Source organism: Dothidotthia symphoricarpi, assembly GCF_010015815.1.
Source record: "Dothidotthia symphoricarpi CBS 119687 unplaced genomic scaffold P153scaffold_2, whole genome shotgun sequence".
NCBI classification, from domain to species: Eukaryota; Fungi; Ascomycota; class Dothideomycetes; order Pleosporales; family Dothidotthiaceae; genus Dothidotthia; species Dothidotthia symphoricarpi.
This window is the reverse complement of record NW_022985009.1, coordinates 1227759-1249005: the sequence shown is the minus strand read 5'-3', so window position 1 is coordinate 1249005 and position 21247 is coordinate 1227759. Positions and strand designations below refer to the sequence as shown.

Sequence of the window (21247 nt, the reverse complement as noted above, 5' to 3'; positions counted from 1 at the left end):
GTACAATACCCCTCGGTCGACCACCACCACCAGGAGTAAGACTTTGAAGAACTTCGAGTACGCTCGTCGGTACCGGAAGCCCATGTACCACACCATACGATGTCTACATAAACACCATGTTGAATCTGATTCTTCAGCAGCCGGCGTTCTGGCAGTGCGTCGCCGTCGGGATGGGACATAAAAGGTGAGGATGTCAATCCAGATATTTCGGCGCATGATTGCAGTACTCGAGCTCTATTCAAGACGTTCTGTGTGATCATGATTTTCTGCGATCAGGAAGGGCGGGACAAAGAATACGTTACGTTTTCTTGATTAGAGCAAGCGATCTTCTGGACTTCGATCAAGAACTTCCTCGCTTTGTCATCTAATATATAATGTTTCCAAACTCTCGTCACATAACTGTGCACGTCTCCATGAATCTTGTGCTCTCAATCATGGCGGACCACAAGGCATATCGTCATTGGAAGATCTCCTTGTCGTCTGCTTGTGTCATCTCTGCTCTCTCCCCACCTACCCATACTCCTGCCCTGTTCAGATCCTCATCGCTCCCCGATGTTCACTTAGGCCTCCAGCCTCACCACTTCCACGTCTTCTGGCTCGCTGTGAGCCTCCACGTCTGCACGCGCGACTCCAACTCCCTTCCCTCCGCCCTTCCGTCGACTCCACTCCCTCAATCTAGACACAAGCTTTTGGCGCCCAATGATGGTCCGCGTCACTCGTTTGAATGTGGCCCAACGGCCCTCTCTGCCCTCCAGAAGGGCGAGGCTTTCCGTCTAGAACCCGTAAGCTATAGTGCGGCGTTGACAACATGGTGGGATGTAACTACCTGGCGTAGAGCGTCAAGTCGCTCTTTCTTCGCGGCCTCCTCACGTTCGGCCTTCTCCTGCGCTTCGAATTGTTGGAAGAGTGTGAGGTGCCTTGGGCGGAACGGGTTTCGGAACTTGATATGGCGGATGTGCATGTTGACTAGATATAGATGAGTGACCAAGTAATAGCTTGAGTAATATGGGGTTGCTCACAGATGATGTTGACGTTTTGTCGAAAGACAAAGAGCTGGCGGTTGCTGCTGCTGCTGCTGCTGCGAAACGTGTGGTGGGAGGGGTTGAGTGAGTTGTTTGCCAAAGAACAAGAGTCACTCTAGTGTAGCAGGTTTGCTTGAGAGATCAACTCGTGACACTAGTTCCATATTGGGACGCAACGGCCCTGCTCGACTACTTTGACCCAACGGTGAATAAGCATCCAGCCGTGTGCACCACTAACCGTGTCATAGCCGCCTTCTATATCTTCCCTGCTAGATAATCAGCCTATTCAGTATTCCAATCGTTTAACGACTTTGGATAACATGCGCCAGGGTTCGATGAACGCTGTAGTCACCTGACGCCAAGCCCACCCAATCAGTACATATTTCAAGCAATTCACAATCAGACCCCGCAACTCTTCAACCACCCCAAACGTCCTTAGATTCTCAATTCTCCATTATCTTCTTCTTAATTCCTTACATCATCCATCACCAGCAAGATGTCTTCTCCTACCACTCCCAAGGCTCTGCCAGCCAATCCGGTTTCGACGTCTTCGTCACCTGAGACACCAAAGCCGCGTCGCGAGTACACTCGTCGAGTAGATGCAAGCTTCGGCGATCGTCTTGCCAACGCGCGTCGGCTTCCCCCAGCCCAAGCGCCGCCCCCGCCTGCTCCACGACCCACGACAGGCAGCTTCGGAGGTGGCTTTCACCTGGCATCGCTTGGTATTGGCCTCGCTGAAGGTCCTGATGATCATGAAACCGCCTACGGCTATTCCCTCGGGGCATCATCGGGCGGTCGTGCAGCGTCCGGGCTCCAGATTGGTGCTGAGAAAGGCTCTTACAGGAACCCGTACGACTACCCTGCAGATGAAGTTCTTGGCTCGAAGAGCTTGAGCTACACAGATCGGTACAGTCTTGAGTCTATGCATCGTCAACCTCCTCCTGTTCGTCAGATGTTGTCACTGGAGGTACCGGAGATGGGGAGGGAACAAGTCACTGTGGCTCCCAAACGCGAGATCAAGATTCCGGCTGGTGTAAGTCTTGCCTGGCTTTCGTACCTCTTTCGAACACCTCAACTGACTGTTAACAGGCAGTACCGCGATCTGTTCTTCTCGGTCCATTGCGCATGATCCGATCGCAGTGCGAGAACAACAAGATCCTCGCAGATGTCCTCCGGTTCCTCGACGACGCCATGCCTGTCGAGCTGCAAACTCCTCTCTCCTACGATCCGATATTGCCCGAAGTCGTCTACTCGGTGTCGATCCCGATGACAGATAAAGACTGGGCCGACTATCAGCAAGCTGTTTCCGTCTTTCCTCGCGTTGCCGCCTTCAGTGGTACGCTGGCTGTGGGTGAGGTCGCATTCGACCAGGTGACAGCTGTGCATCCAACTGCCCCCATGTTGGCACAAGGTGTGGAACTAGAAGATCTCCTTGCGACGCTCGTCAAGAGACATAGCCTTGGCGCTTCCTGGAACGTGATGAAGCCTTGGGAGAAGCCGGGCCAGGATGATTGGAAGTACCCGGTGTGATAGGGATTGCAGACGTTGCTAGATGGGCTTCGACAAAAGCGACATAGGTTTTCGCCATGTATTGTAGCACCTTTTGGTGGCATCTCACTTTTCTTTTGCTTCTTTTCTCCATCCATGTAGATTACACGTGCCCCTCAAGTACCTTCTTGGGCGCTAGCCACTCTTTGATCATCATCAATACATCTCGTTGGTCATGAAATCTAGCCATGTGCAATTGCCTCTTCCTAATCACTCGTTCACACATTGAATATGTAATTGGAGCTACACTGCCGCCTCAGCTTACCAACCTTCCAATGGCCTCAAACTACACCAACGTAATGCTTGTCCGCAGTAAGGAAAAGATAGTCTGCCCCGTAAAGCAACACACTCAAGTCGAATAGCCTAGGTAGTGTTCAGTCTCTGCAGCAATCTGAATCATTGTGGTCAATGAGGCCGACTCAAGTCGTAAGCTCGACAAGCCTATTACAGAGGTGGAGAGGAGACGCGACGCAAGCCCTTTGCGAGAGTGATATGACCGGAGCATTGCCGATTATGAAGACTCGAGGCGCTGGCATCCTGGGCTTGAACATGGAGTGGGACACAAGCGACTCTTCGCGGCCGGTTGAGAAACACGGGCAAGAGGCCGTGAGGCTCTCTGCAACGCAGAAGCATTTCCTATTGAACGTGACGAGACTTCATTGAGAGTCTCATAGACATCACAAAAGTCGCAATGCCATCATGTCTTGTGCAGCACCAGATATTGCATGCGCTACTACAATGCTTCCGGATTAGAAAGGGTTTTATACGGTGTTATAAAACAACGGATCTCACCCCACAAAAGAATGTTTCAAGCTCTGTTAGTGACGATTCAGGTGCTATCACCATTTTCCTAGGATACTACTGCATATATCTTGTTCGAGTTGGCACGAACTGCCATCAATCAAACCCCTCGGTGTGATAGTGTAGTGGCAACACTCCTTCAGCTGGCCTGAAGGCAACCCGCGTTCGATTCGCGGTCGCACCATCCAGAGTTCGTAAGTTCAGTTCCCCTGGACTGTACGATCTCTGATTTTTGTTTTTGTCGATGGTTGGGTCACACTCGCTTCAGTACAGCGGAGGCACAAGACTCGATGATCTGTGACTAGAACGCAATGCTGTTTTTTGTTTCATATCGATGCTTCACATATGCTTTTTGGTTCGAATTGGCGGTGTATTTTGTAGCTCAGGTTATCACAAGCATGTCTCATTCCAAATACCTGATCTCTTCGCAAGATCTCCAACTATGTTAATATTCAGGTTGATGGCTGAGGCAGTTCATGGTCAACGATGTACGGCTATCTGCAGATATGGTTCTTCTCAGCCTTTAAGTGTCTTTGCTAAATGCACCGCATTCTCTCATAGCGGGGTTGCTCAAAACTCCCGCAATGACATGCTCACATGAGACTTACTTTTCTCGACTTCACCTCGGCTTCGCTGTCACTCCCCTCACCGCTGTTGAGTCGACCCGGAACTCAAACGCCGGCCTCCGTAGCGCGCCCACAGGTGGTACAAATACCCATCATCTCGCTCCCTCACTTCTTTTCTCCTTCATCAACACCACCTCACACTCAGCCGCTCCTTCGGGAGTGCTGAACTTACGAACTCTGGAGGCCGCCCCGGCCCCTGGCCAGTATGTCATACCTTCTCCATGCTTTATCATTTTCCAACTAACGTCAACAGCGAGGGTGGCTACTCAGCCTGCGGGCTGGAGGTGGTTGACCCATCCGAGAGGGTCAACCACCAATCAAACATGCTTCTCAGTTGTGGCCGGTGAGTCTTTCTGCGTTGAGCCTCGTTGTACCTTTCTAACAGATTTCGATAGCATTGTGGCCACGCACATTGGCCTGTGGGGGCTGACTCTTGCATATCAATCCGGCAAGAGTCAGCCTCCACAAGAACACCCCGACGTTCTAACAAAGCCAGAGCTGCGCGGACGGCACCCAGCCCATGGCAGAACATGAGCTCAGATTTCCTATGGCGTGGGCTGGGTGGCCTTCGCAAGCATGACCGAGATCTCCCCTCGTAAGTCCTCCCTTCTGCACCCACATCTTGCATACACTGACATCTTCCGCTATAGCCAGGCGATGACCTCTCCCTTCTGCCGGTGTCGCTTGCAGCATCACAACCAACCACACCAGGGACTCGGAGCCGCCAGCGGGCGCGGCCAACCACCTCAGGTTCTGTTGCCTGGAGCACGTCAAGACAAACCACGTCGCTTTCTCTGACAAATCCTTACCGGAAGCAACCCTTCATACACTACCCGACTTGTAAGTCGCTCGGCTCGTCGCGTAACCTCCATCCGCTAACATGGCCTCAGTCAAATCCGACAGCGCAAGTACAAAGACTTTGGGATCTTCGGGAATAGAACTGGAATATATATTGGCGGCACAAGGACTTATATCAATCCAAGCTTTATAAACTGTTACATTCTCACTTTTTCATCCTCACTGTCATGACTCCTCGTATGATATGCCGTTCAAGTTCAAGACCCTCGTGATCTGTTACCCAGTCTCCTTGCCGTATCCGCGATGTAGGTTGAGTATCTTCGAAGATCGTCTTGCTCATGTAGAGTTGACAAGCCATGCTGAAGATATCAAGTTCCTTCCCTGTCATATGTTTGGACCTTCTGTCAGCAACGATGTCTTCAAGGTGAAGACATACTCCTAGAGTCTAATGAGAAGAGAGCTTCATATGACTATCATGATGCTTTTGAACTTCACGGCCTGACATGTTTCCATCATGTAGCTATGCAGATGGGAGATACTCGGTGAAGGTGAGCCTAGCGAGCGCGTGGGTCTGACTCTTTCGTGCCCGTGGTATTTGCCCCAGCTCCTCAAGACCACTCACTCCCGTCCATTCACACAACACCCCAAATCACTTCACAACGTTTTCAGCTCGCGAGAAAACTCCTGCCAACGCACGTCGTCGACTTTGAATCCGATTACCCTCATCTTCCATCTTCTCAAAACGCGCCTTGCCGCCTACGCATCTCCCTACAATGACGAATCGCGCCGCTCCAGGTCTTCGAACTCTCTCCTTCGCCACGTTCCTCGCCGACGCCACCGCCGCGATTCGTCTGTATATCCAGATGGAGCTATATGAGATGTTGTGGGCCGATTTCCGAGACGCCCTTGACGACCCCGAATGGCTTGGGGATGTAGGCATCTACATTCTCGCTAGGCCTGTAGTCGCCCAGCGCGGCATCTCCTACACTTTGAGGTTTTTTGCAGGCGTAATCTTCTTCGCTTGCGTGTGTGCGGCGGGAGCGTCGGGCATGGTGCTTGTGCATGACGATGAGGTGGATCAGGACCGGGATTGATGTCAGTGCTAGGCGGAACAACTGTGATGGGAGTAGGAGGGGAGTGTGCAGAGGGTAGGAGGATACGGGGGATTTGAAGTACAGCATAGGACATCGAGCTGCTTCTCGGGTACCGCATATTGAGCTGGACAGGGGGTAGAATAGCCACTGAGATACTCTTGGGTATGCTGACTGGAATTGAAATGACATGATCCGCCCGACGTGCATTCTCCAAAAGGGGAAATGATTTTGCAAATACTGGCACCTTCCGTAGTCGCATCCTTCTCCCTAGTCTGGAATCAAGTTGCGTGCCTCCACAAAGTTCGTGTAAAGTGTTCTGCACAAGGTCGCCCCGCACCTGCGGCAACATTGTGCATCACACTGACACCAATTAGCCTCTCCACACCACTTACCATCCACACAATGTGCAGAACCTCTTCGCGTGGGCACACTCCGCTGGTTGGAGTGCATGATGTGTTTCCAAATGATGTCTCTAGATTTGGCGATGCTCGAGTCACTCCTTCCCGATCCGCCGCCCTCCTCCGAGTCCACGGACATTTTTCTCACCCCCGAGTCGCACGCGACAAGTATCCACGGATACCTGGTAATAAGAAGAGTGGGAATGAGGTCAGCATTACGCTGGATCAGAATACCTGATGATGGAAAAGAAAATGGACGCCCACTACCTGGACACGACCCCCCCTTCTGTGCCACATTGATGAACGGCATGCGCCCGAGGGAGACAGCACATACCACGAGCGTCGCGCTATTTGTATGAACGAAAGCGATCGTCTTGAGGTACCGGACCGTACTTTGCTGGGCACAATGGAGGCATGGGACCCGGGCATATTGTTCTAGGTGAGCTCTTCGCGCATACCATGGTAACTATGGGCAGTCAACAAGCGCCTCCTGTCCTTACTACCAAATTTGAGTCTTCCGTTGCTGTCAGCGGAAGAGAGCTTCCAGCATCAACTTTAGTCGCGCTGATGGGAACTCTCGGAGACAACACCTCTAAATGACTTTGTCTCAGTACTCAGTGCGTGCCCCTCCATTCTTATCACAGAACCATCACTGCTAGAAAGGATCTAGTACTTCCTCACTGCAAAGCGCGTGGAGGAAAGAACTCGGCACAGCAAACTCAATCGCAAGGCGCGCCGAAACTCACTGCCGGCGGCGCGACGATGATACACTGCGTCGTTTACAAACCGTGAAGGATGTCCAGCGGCCATCGCAGCTGGAGCAAATCTCTCAAACTGGTAGGCGCAGAAGCTGTCTGAGCTACCACTCTCCAAGCAGATGCTGACACTGGAGCAGGATAGCGAGCCGCCTTCGCTGCCGTTGCTCTCCTCCACGTCTGTGACTGCCGTGATGCCGAAGATGTCGTTATGCGCACCCCTCTCTTACCTCCCCGAATAAACACCTCACCGATCAACCAGCAAGTGATTGGGAGATACCGCGAGATCTCCCAAGAAACGTATCCACCTTTACCGTAGTATTGCGACGAGGACTCGCTCCAGACATTCCGAAGGTCTCACGGCAAGCATACCACACACACAGCGCAGGAGAGGTGACACCCTGTTCGTCAGCCGGATCAGCGGAAGCCAGAAATCCAAGAGTGAGAGTCCACAACGCACGCTCAACCTCGCAAACTTCCGGCCGGGAGGTTTATCATACCCAATGTCATGGTGTAAGGGCCAGTTGCAATGTGCTAGACCATCTAGTAATGATCACTCAAAGACGTTGTATCGTGGAATCTGAACATGCGAAGTCAAGGACAAATCTGCGTTTGTCCAACACAAGACTGAAGACGATGGTCTATTGCTCGTGTCCTTTTCTCTTGCTTTCCCAGATGATACTGGCGGCGCACAGTCGCGCCATTGCGGTAACGACAAAACCCCCCGGACATCAATTACATCTTTCTCACTTTGAGACTATCATGTTGCGAAGTCGGCTGCAGCCTATCATTGCATTGTGGGCGTACAGTGTTCAGAGTGCCGTCATCGAAAGCCGTGCAACGACATCGCGCAACCTGCCAGGAATGGCAGACACGGTCCCACCGTCTTGCTAGGCGAGATGAGCCTATGGAGGACGTAGGTTCCCATCTCAATGTCGGCTAGAACACGCAAACTCGACGAGCAAGATGTGAGATTCTGGAAATACACAATGGCCTTGGGCTGCAGCATTCGCGCCCATCTCGACTGAGGTTGATTGCGGTTTGGTGAGAACCTCGAAGAAGATGGGAAACTTGCGGACTCCCCGACCGCGAGCACAAGATCCAGCTTCTAAACGAACTCGATGCGGGACATATCTTCTCGAATAAGGCAGTTGTACGATCGGTGAATAAGCGCCTCGACGTTGGAGAACTTGGCCTCGACTCGTCCTTGCTCGCAGGCACCTTCGAAAGCAAGGCACCGAACTGCGTTGATAGCACAGCTTTCGGTCGGATATTCGCAGTCTTTGCTCTAGACAAGTATCCTGAGGGTATACGCCAGTCTCTATTGTCAGGGAGGATCTTCTGTGGGCCAGAGAGCGTTGAGCCAGCGGCCGTCGCAGCCAAGGTGAGGCTGATTATCTCAGGCGCAACTCCCAGATCATCTCTGACAATAAAGCAGATATATCGTTTACTGGACCACATCCTCTTCACGAATTATCGATGTTCTCGTTTCCATGAGCCATGGCCGCTTCGAAGGCCCGGAAAGTATCCTCCGCGGCTGCGGGCATACGAAGTCAAAACGAGACATACCATCCAATCGAAGAACACGGATGACTAGATAAAAGCAGAGCCTAACGCAAAGCGGTGGTGTAGAAACACAGTGCAGACGACGCCCGGAAAGTGGATGAATGTTCACCAAGGGCTGCCCTCTGTCGCTCGGCATGATCAACAAGGGACTGCCAGATGCGGCGGTGGTCCAACGCCATGAAAGAGAGATGAATAAAGGCGCGCTTACGAAGCACGAGACTTGCCGAGGGGACGATGTGTGGTTGGTAGTACCAGAGGCCCACATGACAGGCGTCGAGTCACGATAAGACTGATGAATTGAGCCCTTCGCGAGGCGCCCGCCCCGATAACAAGAAGACCCTCGCCCCGGCGGGTGATAGAGAGCCTATACGCCACGAAAGAGACAGTCAAACCGGAAAGGGGTGTTGATTGATGAACTGAGCGATGGGAAACACTCAGTCTCTTCGAGAAATCCACAGCTGCAGCCACACCACGCAATATGCGATCTTGATGTCTTCGTGGACATGACCACTCGCCGCTCGTACCGAAAGTACGTTTGATAAGGACCTCAATTTCAATCGAGTCCCGGCGCAAGCGTCGACGTCATGTTTGTCGTCTGTGGTCGGTGGCGAGGCAACGGGGAGCAGCCGAGCAACATTGTGAGGAGCTCGCCGTATCTTTGTCCGTCATCTTGACCTGATATGCGACACAAAATCTGGAGACTCATACCAGATGCCAGTCTCACATAGTTGGTGGTTCTTCTCTCTCTCGTAAAGCATATCATGCTCATCACGTACGCCCGAGTATGTCCTAGCCTGGCTCCGGCCAGAGTGCACGACCACAGTGGGAGCGAGCAGAGCACAAAGCGTAGAGGTGTTGTTATCGGGCAACATCTCTCCAACTCTGTCATATAGCGCATCGGCAACACCTGTACAGGATGATATGGTTTGAGAGGCAACACCGGGTCCACGGTGGGTCCAGAACGCGAATCCCCGCACCATGAGGCTCGAACCATGATTGAAGTGCGAGACCTTGACTCCAAGCGGCCTTCGGAACGCAAAACGAACCAGAGACTTGGCAGATTGAATCAATGTGTCGAGCGTGTTGCTCAAGACGGAAGTCCTGATGAGCTTGTTCGCAAGGAAACAGCTAAACGACAAGATGCTCGACTATCATCTCCACGACGCAAACGTTAGAGAAGACATTCCTTGTACTCCGTCTGCAAAGCGTCTCCACAACGTTTCTGAACTCGATGTCACGTAGCGGATATACGCGGATTGCCATATCTTCCAGATGTTGACCACGGCATGGACAAGAACCATCGAGCAGGAATGAGACGCAGGTCGAGAAGTAGTTGCTAAGTATCAACACGCAACCTGCCTCCGCGCTATTGAGCACGATTGAACAATTTGTGTTGCACCAGACAAGGGCCCAGCGACTTCGGTTCTGAAAGTGTCGCACGTCTGTCGGGTGGACAGCCATTCACCATATCACTCGATAGGAGCGGTGGCTCCGTGAGAGCAAAACTCATCGAAGTCCGGAAAGCTGCGAACAAGTCGAAAACGGCCGTCAGACGCGGCCGATGAGCGAGTATGAAAGGAAGGTGATATGTGGCACATCGGAAGGAATGGTCGGGTATGACGCTGCGTTTATCCGTAACGAGGTAAGTGCGACCATCAGAGGCGGTTGCCGTGTGTTCTGTTCATCAGATGCAGGATCCTCTCACCAATGCAGCTTCCTCAGACTTCGACACAACACCAATCCTAGCGTCGATGCCGTCCAACATTCCACGAGAGCATGATCTCCACTCCCACATCCTATCCATGCGCGTAAGTGTCTGAAATACAGTCAAATCCGCGAAGAGAAGGACAAAAGATATGTCGAGTGTGCAAACCGCAGAATGAGAAAAACCACGAATTATCAAAGCGACAGGATGACTGATGCAACAATGAGGGAAACGCAAGCAAGAAGGGACCACCAACGACTCGAATTCGACTTATGCGGTAGGAATGGCATGAACGCAGAAATGACTTCAGAGCAGGACGACATAAACGCAAGACCTTGGATGAGAGAAAGTTCGTGTATGATTCAGGGCAATGTGCGCCAAAAGAGGTGGAGGTGGCGGAAGCCGATGAATCAGACAAGATAGGAGAAGGTGAGTCTGGATGTTTGCAACACAGTGGAAAAAAACATTGCTCAGATAGCAAAGGAAGGATCTCATCAAGGGGGTGTTCGAGAGGTCCAGAGTAAGCAACGAAAGAACGTGGAAATAAGACTGGACGGGCGAGATTGTAACCACTGCAAAAAGAGACGCAATATGCAACGCGCAAACGTATAGAAGAGACGGAGAGAAGAGACGAAGAGAAGAGACGAAGAGAAGAGACGAAGAGAAGAGATGGAGTAAGCGGGCGAAGAGAAGGGGTGGAGAAAAGAAACGATCTGGATACGGTTTGCCTTAGAAGTGGGCTCGAACGTACAAAAAGCTGCGAAGGACTAAGAGAGAGAGAAGATTGAGTGAGCCAAAGAGGTACGCAGAGAGGAGACTGATGCAAGAGTACTCGATCCGCCATGGGCGTTGGCCTGAAGTGCTTGAGCAGAGAAGGATAATGAAAGGCAGCGCAGAACGCACAAAAAGAAAAGACAGAGACGAACGTGAGAAGAGGCAAAAGACGAGAAGAATGGTAACTCAAAGAGATAGAGGGTTTGGGAAATGAGGACACTGAAAGAAGAAGCCGGAAAAGAAAGATTAACAAGAGGTGAATATGGAACGAGGACTGACAGGGAATGAAGTGATGAATACTCGAACCGCCATAGGCGTTGGCCAGGATAAAAATGCAGAGGACGCAGAGATACACTGACATACGCAGAGAAGACAATACGGAAAGAAAGATGAGAAAGTACTGACGACGACCTGGAAACAAAGGATATATGAGAAGAAGGACCTAAAGATGGGATGAGGAAAGACAAGAAGTAAGGAAAGACAAGAAACGAGAGAATACTCGGACCGCCATAAGCGTTGGCCAGAAAGTTGTACGAAAAACGAGGAGATGAAGGTGGATGAAGGTGGAAGATGTAGAAGACGAGAAAAGGTGCGAAGAATACTCGATCCGGCATAGCCGTTGGCCCAAAAGAAATGGAAACGAGAAAACGGGGAGATGAGTGATAAAAAGAGAACGGAAAAAAGGTTGGTTAGTAGAGTATTACTGCTTGTGCCGACAAATAACCTACTTACGATGTAAGCAGAGCATGTCATCCCCAGCAGATGGGGCACTTGCCGGCAAGCAAACAACCGCAAGTCACTTGATGAGCAAAGAACATGTCGACAGCCGAACGCTCTCGAAAGTGCAAGGTAGGACGTTTTAGCGCTGTCATCCGAGATGCAGATTGTGGCACACTCAGGGTCAGTTGTTGAGAAAGATGCTGACGAAGTCGTCATAATGAAGATGAAGCACTGTTTTGATCCTTTCAACAGCTTGTGATAGAACTGACAATTGTGTTGAAGATTTTGATGGAGTCGTTAGCTGTAGAGATGCAGGCGCCTCATCGAGGACGACCCTAGTCTGGCGCGGGCTTGAGTGATCGGAGATGAATGGACGAGGGTCCTCTGAAAGAGTCGAAACTTGATGTCGAAGAATGGGGACTCGAAAGGAGATGTCGCATGACCATCTCAGAGAACATCTCGAGAATGCCAGTCAAGATGCACCGTCACCAAAGCACCGCTGATCGCCGTACAGTCGCGAGCAAAAGACTCATACTCACCTTTACAAACACCACTCCCACGATGCTCAACATTGGATGTTCCAATAGCTGATGTATCTTGGGGCGCCCGGCAGTCGACATGGCTACACGCGATGCGCCAGATCCCGGCCTCTCTAGCCGCCAGCGTAGTTTGCTCATCTAAGCGCGCACTACACTTCAAGAGAGACCGTTATGGCAGAACATCCTTTTCGCCATGCGAGTGCTGAGTAACCCTGAACGATACAATGACTGAGAAAAGTAGAGTGTGGAGATGTGAAATGAAGAGTGAGAGGCTCTGGAAGTATGAAAATCGATCAAGTTGACTGGATGATGACCGGTATTGAAGAAGTTGGACGGATTTCCGAAGATGGAACTGAGTGGACTGAAGAGATGAAAAGGCGAAGAGATGGAAACCGAGTCAAGAGAGTTGATGAAAGAGATGGATCATACTTCCTTTCCCATGTCAAAGACAACAGGAAATAATACGACTCAACGCAAATGTGTTGCGCTGAACGACGGCGTAGCAGTTGTTCGAGTCGACGTTCTTGTACCTCAGCCAGGATCCGTCACCACCTCAGGGTAGGTCATCTGAGGTCCTCGTTCCCACGACCCGCAATGCCTATACGACCTCGAGAGGTCGAGCTATCGCTAAGGTACCGGAGATCGAGATGGCAACTTCAACAAGACTTCGGGCTTCTGAATCAGCTTCTCCGAGAGGCTCGACTGTACTGACTACTGTTTGGTGACGAGAGAAATACATGGACATTCGACAGAACGACGAAGACCACTACCTCCTTGACAACATGGCGATTGACCCGGACTAGATGACGAAAATCTGCGCTTGCGGATGTCTGTATCATGGGACTAGTGCCCACGGCTATGTTCGACAAGACATATCCTCGTGCAAGTCTTCGCAGGTAGTATGTATGGCAGAACTACGACCCTCCGATGTTCAGATGTGTGACTTGCGACGTAGCTATTGCTATCGAGGGCGAGCCCAGCAGGTATTGAGTGCCGGTCTTAACAACGGTGATCGTCATGGAGTCTAGGGAGAGGCTTGAAGACGTCGAAAGAACCGGTAACACGAAGCGAACTTCTATCAGAAGGCGTGTGTACGAGGTGGCGTTTTGTCAGCGATCGGTTCTCGATGGGGTCGGAGCTGTCATCACCACTATGTCAGCCAAGAGCCCTCAAACCACAAGCAACGCGAAAAAAGACTGTCACTCACCAGGGGATCTGCCCTTTCCCAAGAGTCAAAGTTGATTGCCGCTGCACTTCGCGCGCTGCGAGTGTGAATGTGCTTGAGCTGGGGTAAACGGCAGAGGTGTCTAGGACATCAAACAATTCGTGGACCGATGTCAAACTCGCAGATGAGGACGAGAAGATGAGAAGCTGGTGTTGGGCTTCTTGCTATACTCCAGTCGTGGTTGCAGGCGAAATGTTGATGGCGCAGGTGGAGCCTGGCGCCTGGTAAGTTCCACGGACGCCCGATGCAAGCTTTGGTCACGGAGTCAGCGTGCGTCCACCTGGAGGCTCATGTCTTCGCTGGAAGTACTCACTGTGGTATCTCTGATGCCCCTCAGGTAATTCCCGAGGCCCTGCAGGGTGTCTAGAGGCGCTGGGAGAAGAAGCTGCATGCCCGCTCTCGCCAATGGACGCAGCGCTGGCGACCGCGAGCTCCATAAGGGATTTGAAGGGCGTCGACAGAGGCTATGAGTCTCTTCTTCAGCTTCTCAGAGGTATCCGAGGTACTGTGGAGGCAAGATGAAGATGTGTGATGAGGAGAGGTTAGAAGAAGCTCGACAACCAAGGCCGCGGAGACACAGCAACACGATCCGTATGAGCCTGAAAGCAGCTCGCGGTGACTATACTCGTCCTTCCGAAGAAGATCCGCGTATTTTGGAAGAGCTGTGGCGTGGTGCGTTGTGTGTGGTGGGGGTGTCGGGGGTGATGGTCAACGGAGATCTCACGATACCTTCATGGTGTTGAGCTCCTGAGCGCCAAGCCCTTCCCCATCACCACGAAGCACCCCCTCTATCTCCACGACCACCGCAGCTACGGTGATGGGAGTAGGCTCAATCGAAAGCCCGTCGTCGAAATACCCACAGACGCTGCTCGTGAGATGACGGGGGTGAGTTGCTGAGGAATGCAGGGAGGGCGACGGCGACACGGCTGTCTCACTTACCCCACTATCGACGGTCACCGCGGATGCCTACAGATGTTGGGCGATGGCTCAGGAGCACAACAGCATCGCCAGCGGCCTCTGGGCATCTTCCGCAACGACCTATCGAGCTCATAGCAAGCACACAGCTTCTGCGACGCCATATCGATGAACACCATGCACGCACGCCGATCGCCTGCAGCAGGACCGCCGAGAAGCCATCTCCACCCTGTCGCTCGGCATCAACGGTCCACATTGCAAGGTACAAGGTCATTTGAGCAAAGGTACAGAGGGCAATGTGATGAGCTACAAGGAGCAGTCGGCACTCGGCAAAACGGTACTTGTTATAGACGGAAACGGCAATAACGCGGACCGCGGTATGTGCATGAAGGAAGCTCTGCAGGCGTTCGAAAACGTATGCGTCCAGAAGACACAGAATTTCAACATGGGCATAGGGGGAAGCAGATGAGTAGGATATCAAGTCTGCGACAAGGCAAAATCCATACTCGCAACGACATATTGCGGGGCTCGTCCAAGACTATCGAGTGAGAAGAAGCTGACGAACGACATATCAAGAGCAAATGGGAAAGCGACTACCAGTTCCGACTACTTTGGTAGTATGGTTCCTTCGTCTCCTTTTCATTCCACATTTCAGGAACAGATTACATGCTCATCCGTAGTGTCTTGACCCAGCTTGCAGGAATTCGCTAAGAAGCTCTTGCTCACCATGGTCCTTCGCTCACATAATCGTCCATAACAGCTGACGACACAGGTTTGCTACTGTGCGGAATGAGTTACGATGACAAGGTATCTATATGCAGCAAACTCGATCGCGGCTTCGAGGAAGTTCCACGAGTTGACGGATACTTTGCAGTGGACATCACTGATATCGATGTTTCCCAAATGTCACCGCGAAGGCGGAAGTAGCAACCAAACACTGTTAGACAGAATATCGTCGTACATCTGAAGCTTGATAGTTGAGAGATATGGGACAGGTACGCGGAGGCTCTGGATACACCCCACGACCGTATAAGCCGCGTGTATGATAGGCCTGAGTAGGTCTTACATGGCAGCATGCCTGGTCAGGGAAGTCGTACCGATCATGGTTCTAAAACTTGGGAAGTTATGATAATTTTGCCACCTAGGCAATGGGCACGGCCATTCCTACCTAATAGGATCTTCGAACATGTGAATATGAGGTTTTACACACTGTTTGGCGTTTGGAAAAGGGCTTTAAAAGAGGTACTGCGGATGTTGAGAGTTAAGCGTCCTCCATACCACCTCGTTCAAGTTGTCGTTTCCAGTATATGTTTCTTGATATAAATTCCTATCTTGCCGTCACACATTTGTTTCAAGCCAACGCAGGCAAAGTTCTGTTATGTTATATCAAACAACTCTCTCATACTTTATCGAAAGTCGCTCAATCAAAAACAATTCGTCTACTCGTCCCCATTACTCGCAGGTTGGGAGCGCAAAAACAACACTATGCTTGTTTGCGCCAATGTCATCGCTGCCCAACTGCATTCATTCACCAACATCGACAAAAAGTATGGATACGCTGAGAATCGAACTCAGGATTTCCCGCAGGCGAGCTAGTTCTGACCCAGAAATCATATTACAGGGGTCAAACCTGCAGAGACGCCGGGCCAGGTGCTAGTTTTGTTGCGGACGTCTTGCCACTCGACCACGTACCCGTAGTGTTCATTGATGAGGCTTATTGGAGATGGCTGGCTCAAGTAGACAACCCGTTGGACACGCATGATGAAAGACAGTCCAACCCTGGTGAGCAAGGGGAGACGGCAGTGACGGCGAGCAGACAGTCACGAATCAGAGTTATAAGTTCTAGCAGTTCACACCAGGGGCGAATACGCAGAGCCATTCTCTTGCAGTGGTAACAATCTCAACACACGATGCAGGATACATTGATATCACCAAAGGTTCGGAAATAAGTCATTTGCCGAACCGTCCGCGCGCATACGTACAATGTAAGTACCGGACTTGAGGAAATGCATGCCAGAGAACTTCCAAAATTGACCAATGCAGCATCTGTTCATCTCAGATAATCACTCATCACATTTCCGCGTGCGATTGAACGGGTTGCTGAACCGTTTGCTGATCCAACGCTAGCTTGATCAGAGATAGTAGCGTTTCGCGGGTGTTATTTCACCAAAACGATAAATTCGCCTTGCCTCGCCACTACTGTCATAAACCGAAAAGGTTTCCAAGCGGGCTTATCGCACAGATCAATCATGGCTACGGTAAGTCAACTTGGAAGTCAAGTAATTCCAGTTCCGTCAACTGATTCCCCATTCAGTCTTCTCCAAAGCTCTGCCGCTTCACGTTCCTCCATCTTCCTGGCGAAATCCGCAACACGATTTACCGCCTCGTTCTCGTTCCAAGCGGCAAGTCAGTCCTCATCGTTAACCACCCACGACCGCGGCCCATTGGTTTCACGGTGCTTGATCTCCCGCTCTTCCGCGTCTCGCACCAGATCCGAGCTGAGGCTGCGTCTCTCCTCTGCTCTGAGAAACCCTTCGAGATCATCAGCATCAGGGCCGCGAATGTTGTCTTCGCTTGTCTGGGCCATTCGCTGGAGAGTATCTCGCAATTGACGCTCGTGCGACCAACGGAGCGGAATGGGCCTGCGGGGCAAGAAGACCTCGACAAGTTCTTGGGATTCATGGAGAGGGCGGAGGGGTTGAAGTATCTTCGCCTAGAGGTGGGAAGGGTGCATCCGCGTAACTTGTCACGGGCGGGTGGGGCAGATGACTGGGTGTTCTTGGGCAAGGTTCGAGAATGGGTACAGAAGAGGAGGGACATTGAGTTCGAGTGGTGTGCGCCGATGGTGGAGACCCGCCCAGTACTGGAGGATACACACAAGCGAAGGATCTTGGGACTGAGAACACTGTTCGGGATTGAGTGTGAGGCAGAGACCAAGTCGACGCTCAGTATGTTCTGGTAGATTTGAGGTTGGGAGGCTTCACTGGACAACCATAGGTAGGCTTCGGTCTACATAACCCGAAGTCGACACCAGAAACACTGGAGATGATATCCAAGACTTGTATTGTTACTTTTTGTATCCGTCACATATGTTCAATACATTCATGTTATAGACCCGACCGCTCATTCTAGTTTTCAGTCGCTCACATTACGTAGAAAAGAGGTTCCCGAATCATCACTGTACTCGAATCTTCGCCCTTTACTCCGTACTGCGACAAATCGAACACTTCTTCATATCTTTTCTCAAACCCCATCCTTTCATACAATGGCCTTCCCATCCGCGTAGCTTCCAGAAATGACGGCAACTGCGCATCGTCTGCCTTCTCAGTCCCCCACTCGATCAGCATCGCTCCGGCGCCACGTCTATGATGCTCTGGATCCGTTACAAGAATTTGTAGGACTGTACCACTTAGCACATGTTTTGTAGCCTTTCATATGCGTACTTACAGCAGAACGGCTTCGTTCCCATGAACTCTCGCCTCACACGGCTCAAAAAACCCATGAAAGCCACCATCACAGGCCTCCCCTCATCTTCTGGACCCGGTACCGGCAACATGCTTTGGATTTGCTCTTCTGTTCGCTCTTTCTTGTTGATACGCCACTTTGCGCCTGCGATCATCTTACCATCGAGATTCTTATCGATGACTTTGAGGTAGTGCACATCCGGCTCTTCGCGCCACGCCTTGAGATGTTTGTCGATCAACTTTTGGATATAGTCTGATGGGAGGGGACTCGGTGTGAGGAGAGAAGTCATCCCAGTACCGCTAGCGAATGCTGACATCTGTATACGAACAAAGTCTGGAAAATCGGATTCGTCGAGGCGATGAACTTCGAGTCCCATCTTTTTGAAATCCATGATTGATTGGAAGTGAAGCAATTGATGCTTTTTTGGGTCCGGAAATTCGAACGTTTTGAGGTTCTGACGTTGATCGTCGACTCATGAAGAGGTGAGGTTGGAGCGGGTTGCACCTGCCTTCTCGAGCATAGCGGATGCTTACTGTTCCATGATGTTAGTCAACCCCGCCCTTTCGACTAATTCCATCTCTGCACCATTATCTCTTGACGCCCTTTGTCGAAACAAGAAATACCTGAGATTTAGGAAAATCTGCCAGCAAGATCACGCATTCTGCCGAGGCACCCCGCAACTCCTTTCCGCGTCGCCGAATCCAGAACAACATTTTGATTCAAGGACCGGTGTAGACGGATGCATAAACATAGTCAAAAGACGCTCGAGGAAAAGAAAATCGGTGTTATGGACTTGGAAGATCTCAAACTTGTGTACGAGACGAAATGTGATTCGAATCTGGAACTCGTCCTGCTGAAACAATTGTCCCGTCTGACACCTTTTGTTCAAACTCAGCGTCGGCAATGCCGAGGTGGTGTAACGCATGATACTAGGGACGACATTGATACGAGAAAACATAATGAGTTCGGATAGCTCTATACCATGAACTGCGGACGTTATGATTGGAAACTCAAACTATGAAAACCACGCCTGAAGGCGCGCACAACTAGACTGGGTCAGACTAGATTCGTATCGATATTAGCAACCATTTTTTCCCGTCGCGCCATGGCGTAGAATCTGTGGTTCAGGCTTGCGGACCGCGTTCCAGATCTCCCAGGTAGGCCCCTTCAACGGCTGCTGTATGTTTCCCTATGTAGTAGTCGCGCCCTAGCGCAGGACGTTTTCTTAGAGTATGGGGTTGTCTGGACATGGTTCTACTGTTTCTCAGCATGTGCTAGTTGTCAAAAATTTGCATGAGAAGTGACGGCCATCTACTCTGCAACGAAGGACATCGCAGGTATGTTTGTGTAGTCGTGTGCTTTGTCAACCACCTCGGCAGTGGATGAGAGTAAACTACAATACAAATATGCCTTCGTATCTCACTGAGACTCTTCTCATTGCGTCACTACTACAGTTTCTTGAATAACCATCTTCAATCAATTTGAGCAGATCCAGCCCTTTCATATAGCCCATAGTTCTACTTCACTACCTACGATCGACCTATCGTGTTTCTGGGACACCGATCTATTTTCTCCGATCACCACCCATCATGAAAGTCTCCACGCTCCCGTTCATTGCGCTCTTGATCCCCTTCGCCTCCGCCGCACTTAACAGCATGACGCAAAATGATCTTGTCAACGGCGGCGCCTGCAAGCCCATGACCATCCTTTTTGCGCGTGGCACCACGGAACAAGGCAATATGGGCACGGTTGCCGGCCCACCATTCGTATCCGCAGTAGGGAAGATGATGGGCGGCGCCACCAATGTAGCCGTCCAGGGTATTGAGTATCCCGCCGACGTTCCGGGGTTTCTGGCGGGTGGCGATAAGGCAGGCAGTACGTTAATGGCACAGATGGTCGGGCAAGTCAGAACGAAGTGTCCTGACACGTCGTTGGTCATAGCGGGATACTCGTAAGTTCTCCCTACAGTTGTCATACCTTAGGCGTTGGAGCTCATAGTGATCTAGGCAAGGTGGACAGCTTGTACACAACGCTGCGGATATGCTCAGTGCTGATGATGCGACTTTCGTCCAGAGCGCTGTGATCTTTGGCGATCCAGATAACGGTGACGCAGTCGGCAAGGTTTCTGCGGCGAAAACAAAAGTCATCTGCCACACTGGAGACCTGATATGTGCGGGACAATCGGTGATTCTTGCACCACATCTGACATACGGCACGAATGCCGATGAGGCTGCGGCGTTTGTGATGTCGAATGTGGCAGCAAAAAGTGCCAAAGCCGCTGCTGTTGGCAGCAAAGCTACTCCGAAGGCCACGAAAAGAGATACCATGATAGCAAAACGCTTTGTATCGTAATTCTTGGATTTTCCTATGTTGTGTAGTATCTATAGTCTCTGAGCACATTGTGCGTTGACCTGAATTACAAGATTACAGACCGCTGCTGGGCAGCTGTCACATTGCACACCAATATAGCTTGTTTACTTTTTCATCGCGCGGAACTTGTTGGCAAAATTACTTTTTTACTAACCCCCACAGTATATCGCATGTTGATAGTGGTCGGGTTACATCGCAAGCGATTCAGTCGTAGAATTGTTATACTACTCGAGGAATGATCATCAGGCACCTATACATTTAAACCTCTATCATTTTATGCATCGGATCAAGACAGGTAAGGAAGTGGGTGGATGACTCATCGGCGCGCGTGATGTATTGGAAGACTTATCGGAGCATAAAGTGGATGTGGAAATCGATGATCTATTCTCTATAGCACGAGAGGAACTATATAACGTGGGAGCTAAGCTCAGGAGACTAGCTAGAACAGGCTAACTAGGCGAGGGAGAGTGAAAGGCATGGAGGCAGTGTTTGCCCACCAACACACCCCCCTAAACAGACGAAATAACTTACTAGGAAGAGCTCCCAGTCATCAAAATAGAAAACAAATAAAATAAAATAACATTAGAGAGGATACTTATCGCTATAACCTATCACTCTAATCCTCCCAAGGGTTAATAAGACTAAGAAGTTCAACGTACCAACAGTAATTAGCAACAGGAAGAGGTTTAGTAAGTCTATTAGCTATTATATTACTAGTAGAAATATAAGTTAACGCAATGTATACTAATTATACTTTATCTTAGATAAATTAATAGTATAGATTAATATATTTAGTATAAGCATTGTAGCTATCTAAATAAGTAAGCTTAATTAAGGGCTTATTATTACTAAAGATCTTAAGTAGAAGGACATTACTCTTATAGCCTAGGTTAGTAAGCAGTATGCAGAGCTACGCAGCTTCTTTA

General features: G+C 50.6%; 9 protein-coding genes and 2 non-coding genes across 11 annotated transcripts; 8 read left to right on the top strand and 3 right to left on the bottom strand.

Annotated features, from left to right (window-relative positions):
• Positions 1-434: 434 nt before the first annotated feature.
• On the top strand, positions 435-970 carry P153DRAFT_381289 (uncharacterized protein; the record flags this gene model as incomplete). The annotated part of the gene is made up of 2 exons (XM_033670033.1): positions 435-782; positions 836-970. 2 exons carry the CDS (start codon positions 435-437, stop codon positions 968-970), a joined length of 483 nt encoding a protein of 160 aa, XP_033528499.1.
• Positions 971-2142: 1172 nt separating this feature from the next.
• Positions 2143-2702, top strand: P153DRAFT_363102 (uncharacterized protein). The gene has a single exon (XM_033667295.1). It carries the CDS (start codon positions 2148-2150, stop codon positions 2550-2552), a length of 405 nt encoding a protein of 134 aa, XP_033528498.1. The 5' UTR covers positions 2143-2147; the 3' UTR covers positions 2553-2702.
• A 780-nt stretch (positions 2703-3482) lies between these two features.
• On the top strand, positions 3483-3555 carry P153DRAFT_t19. The gene has a single exon. It is a non-coding gene; the product is annotated as a tRNA-OTHER (tRNA).
• A 400-nt stretch (positions 3556-3955) lies between these two features.
• Positions 3956-4983, top strand: P153DRAFT_392720 (uncharacterized protein; the record flags this gene model as incomplete). Its single annotated transcript, XM_033671177.1, has 5 exons — positions 3956-4200; positions 4251-4340; positions 4393-4592; positions 4648-4837; positions 4888-4983. 3 exons carry the CDS (start codon positions 3956-3958, stop codon positions 4529-4531), a joined length of 474 nt encoding a protein of 157 aa, XP_033528496.1. The 3' UTR covers positions 4532-4592; positions 4648-4837; positions 4888-4983.
• On the top strand, positions 4574-4935 carry P153DRAFT_381286 (uncharacterized protein; the record flags this gene model as incomplete). The annotated part of the gene is made up of 3 exons (XM_033670032.1): positions 4574-4592; positions 4652-4837; positions 4901-4935. 3 exons carry the CDS (start codon positions 4574-4576, stop codon positions 4933-4935), a joined length of 240 nt encoding a protein of 79 aa, XP_033528497.1.
• Positions 4984-5492: 509 nt separating the features above from the next.
• Positions 5493-6588, bottom strand: P153DRAFT_104705 (uncharacterized protein). The gene has a single exon (XM_033661873.1). It carries the CDS (start codon positions 6236-6238, stop codon positions 5747-5749), a length of 492 nt encoding a protein of 163 aa, XP_033528495.1. The 5' UTR covers positions 6239-6588; the 3' UTR covers positions 5493-5746.
• A 1386-nt stretch (positions 6589-7974) lies between these two features.
• Positions 7975-8668, top strand: P153DRAFT_392716 (uncharacterized protein; the record flags this gene model as incomplete). The annotated part of the gene is made up of 3 exons (XM_033671176.1): positions 7975-8010; positions 8136-8426; positions 8481-8668. 3 exons carry the CDS (start codon positions 7975-7977, stop codon positions 8637-8639), a joined length of 486 nt encoding a protein of 161 aa, XP_033528494.1. The 3' UTR covers positions 8640-8668.
• A 7368-nt stretch (positions 8669-16036) lies between these two features.
• Positions 16037-16180, bottom strand: P153DRAFT_t15. Its single transcript has one exon. It is a non-coding gene; the product is annotated as a tRNA-Cys (tRNA).
• A 555-nt stretch (positions 16181-16735) lies between these two features.
• Positions 16736-17448, top strand: P153DRAFT_353307 (uncharacterized protein; the record flags this gene model as incomplete). Its single annotated transcript, XM_033666433.1, has 2 exons — positions 16736-16744; positions 16801-17448. The coding sequence occupies 2 exons, from the start codon at positions 16736-16738 to the stop codon at positions 17446-17448; spliced, it is 657 nt and encodes a 218-aa protein (XP_033528493.1).
• Positions 17449-17629: 181 nt separating this feature from the next.
• Positions 17630-18327, bottom strand: P153DRAFT_281459 (uncharacterized protein; the record flags this gene model as incomplete). Its single annotated transcript, XM_033663145.1, has 2 exons — positions 17630-17886; positions 17934-18327. 2 exons carry the CDS (start codon positions 18325-18327, stop codon positions 17630-17632), a joined length of 651 nt encoding a protein of 216 aa, XP_033528492.1.
• Positions 18328-19606: 1279 nt separating this feature from the next.
• Positions 19607-20303, top strand: P153DRAFT_419868 (carbohydrate esterase family 5 protein; the record flags this gene model as incomplete). The annotated part of the gene is made up of 2 exons (XM_033672210.1): positions 19607-19902; positions 19958-20303. The coding sequence occupies 2 exons, from the start codon at positions 19607-19609 to the stop codon at positions 20301-20303; spliced, it is 642 nt and encodes a 213-aa protein (XP_033528491.1).
• Positions 20304-21247: the final 944 nt, after the last annotated feature.

Coding starts and splice junctions, on each gene's coding strand:
- P153DRAFT_104705 (XM_033661873.1), bottom strand. CDS start 6,238: ATGTTGCCGCAGGTGCGGGGCGACCTTGTGCAGAACACTTTACACGAA.
- P153DRAFT_363102 (XM_033667295.1), top strand. CDS start 2,148: ATGATCCGATCGCAGTGCGAGAACAACAAGATCCTCGCAGATGTCCTC.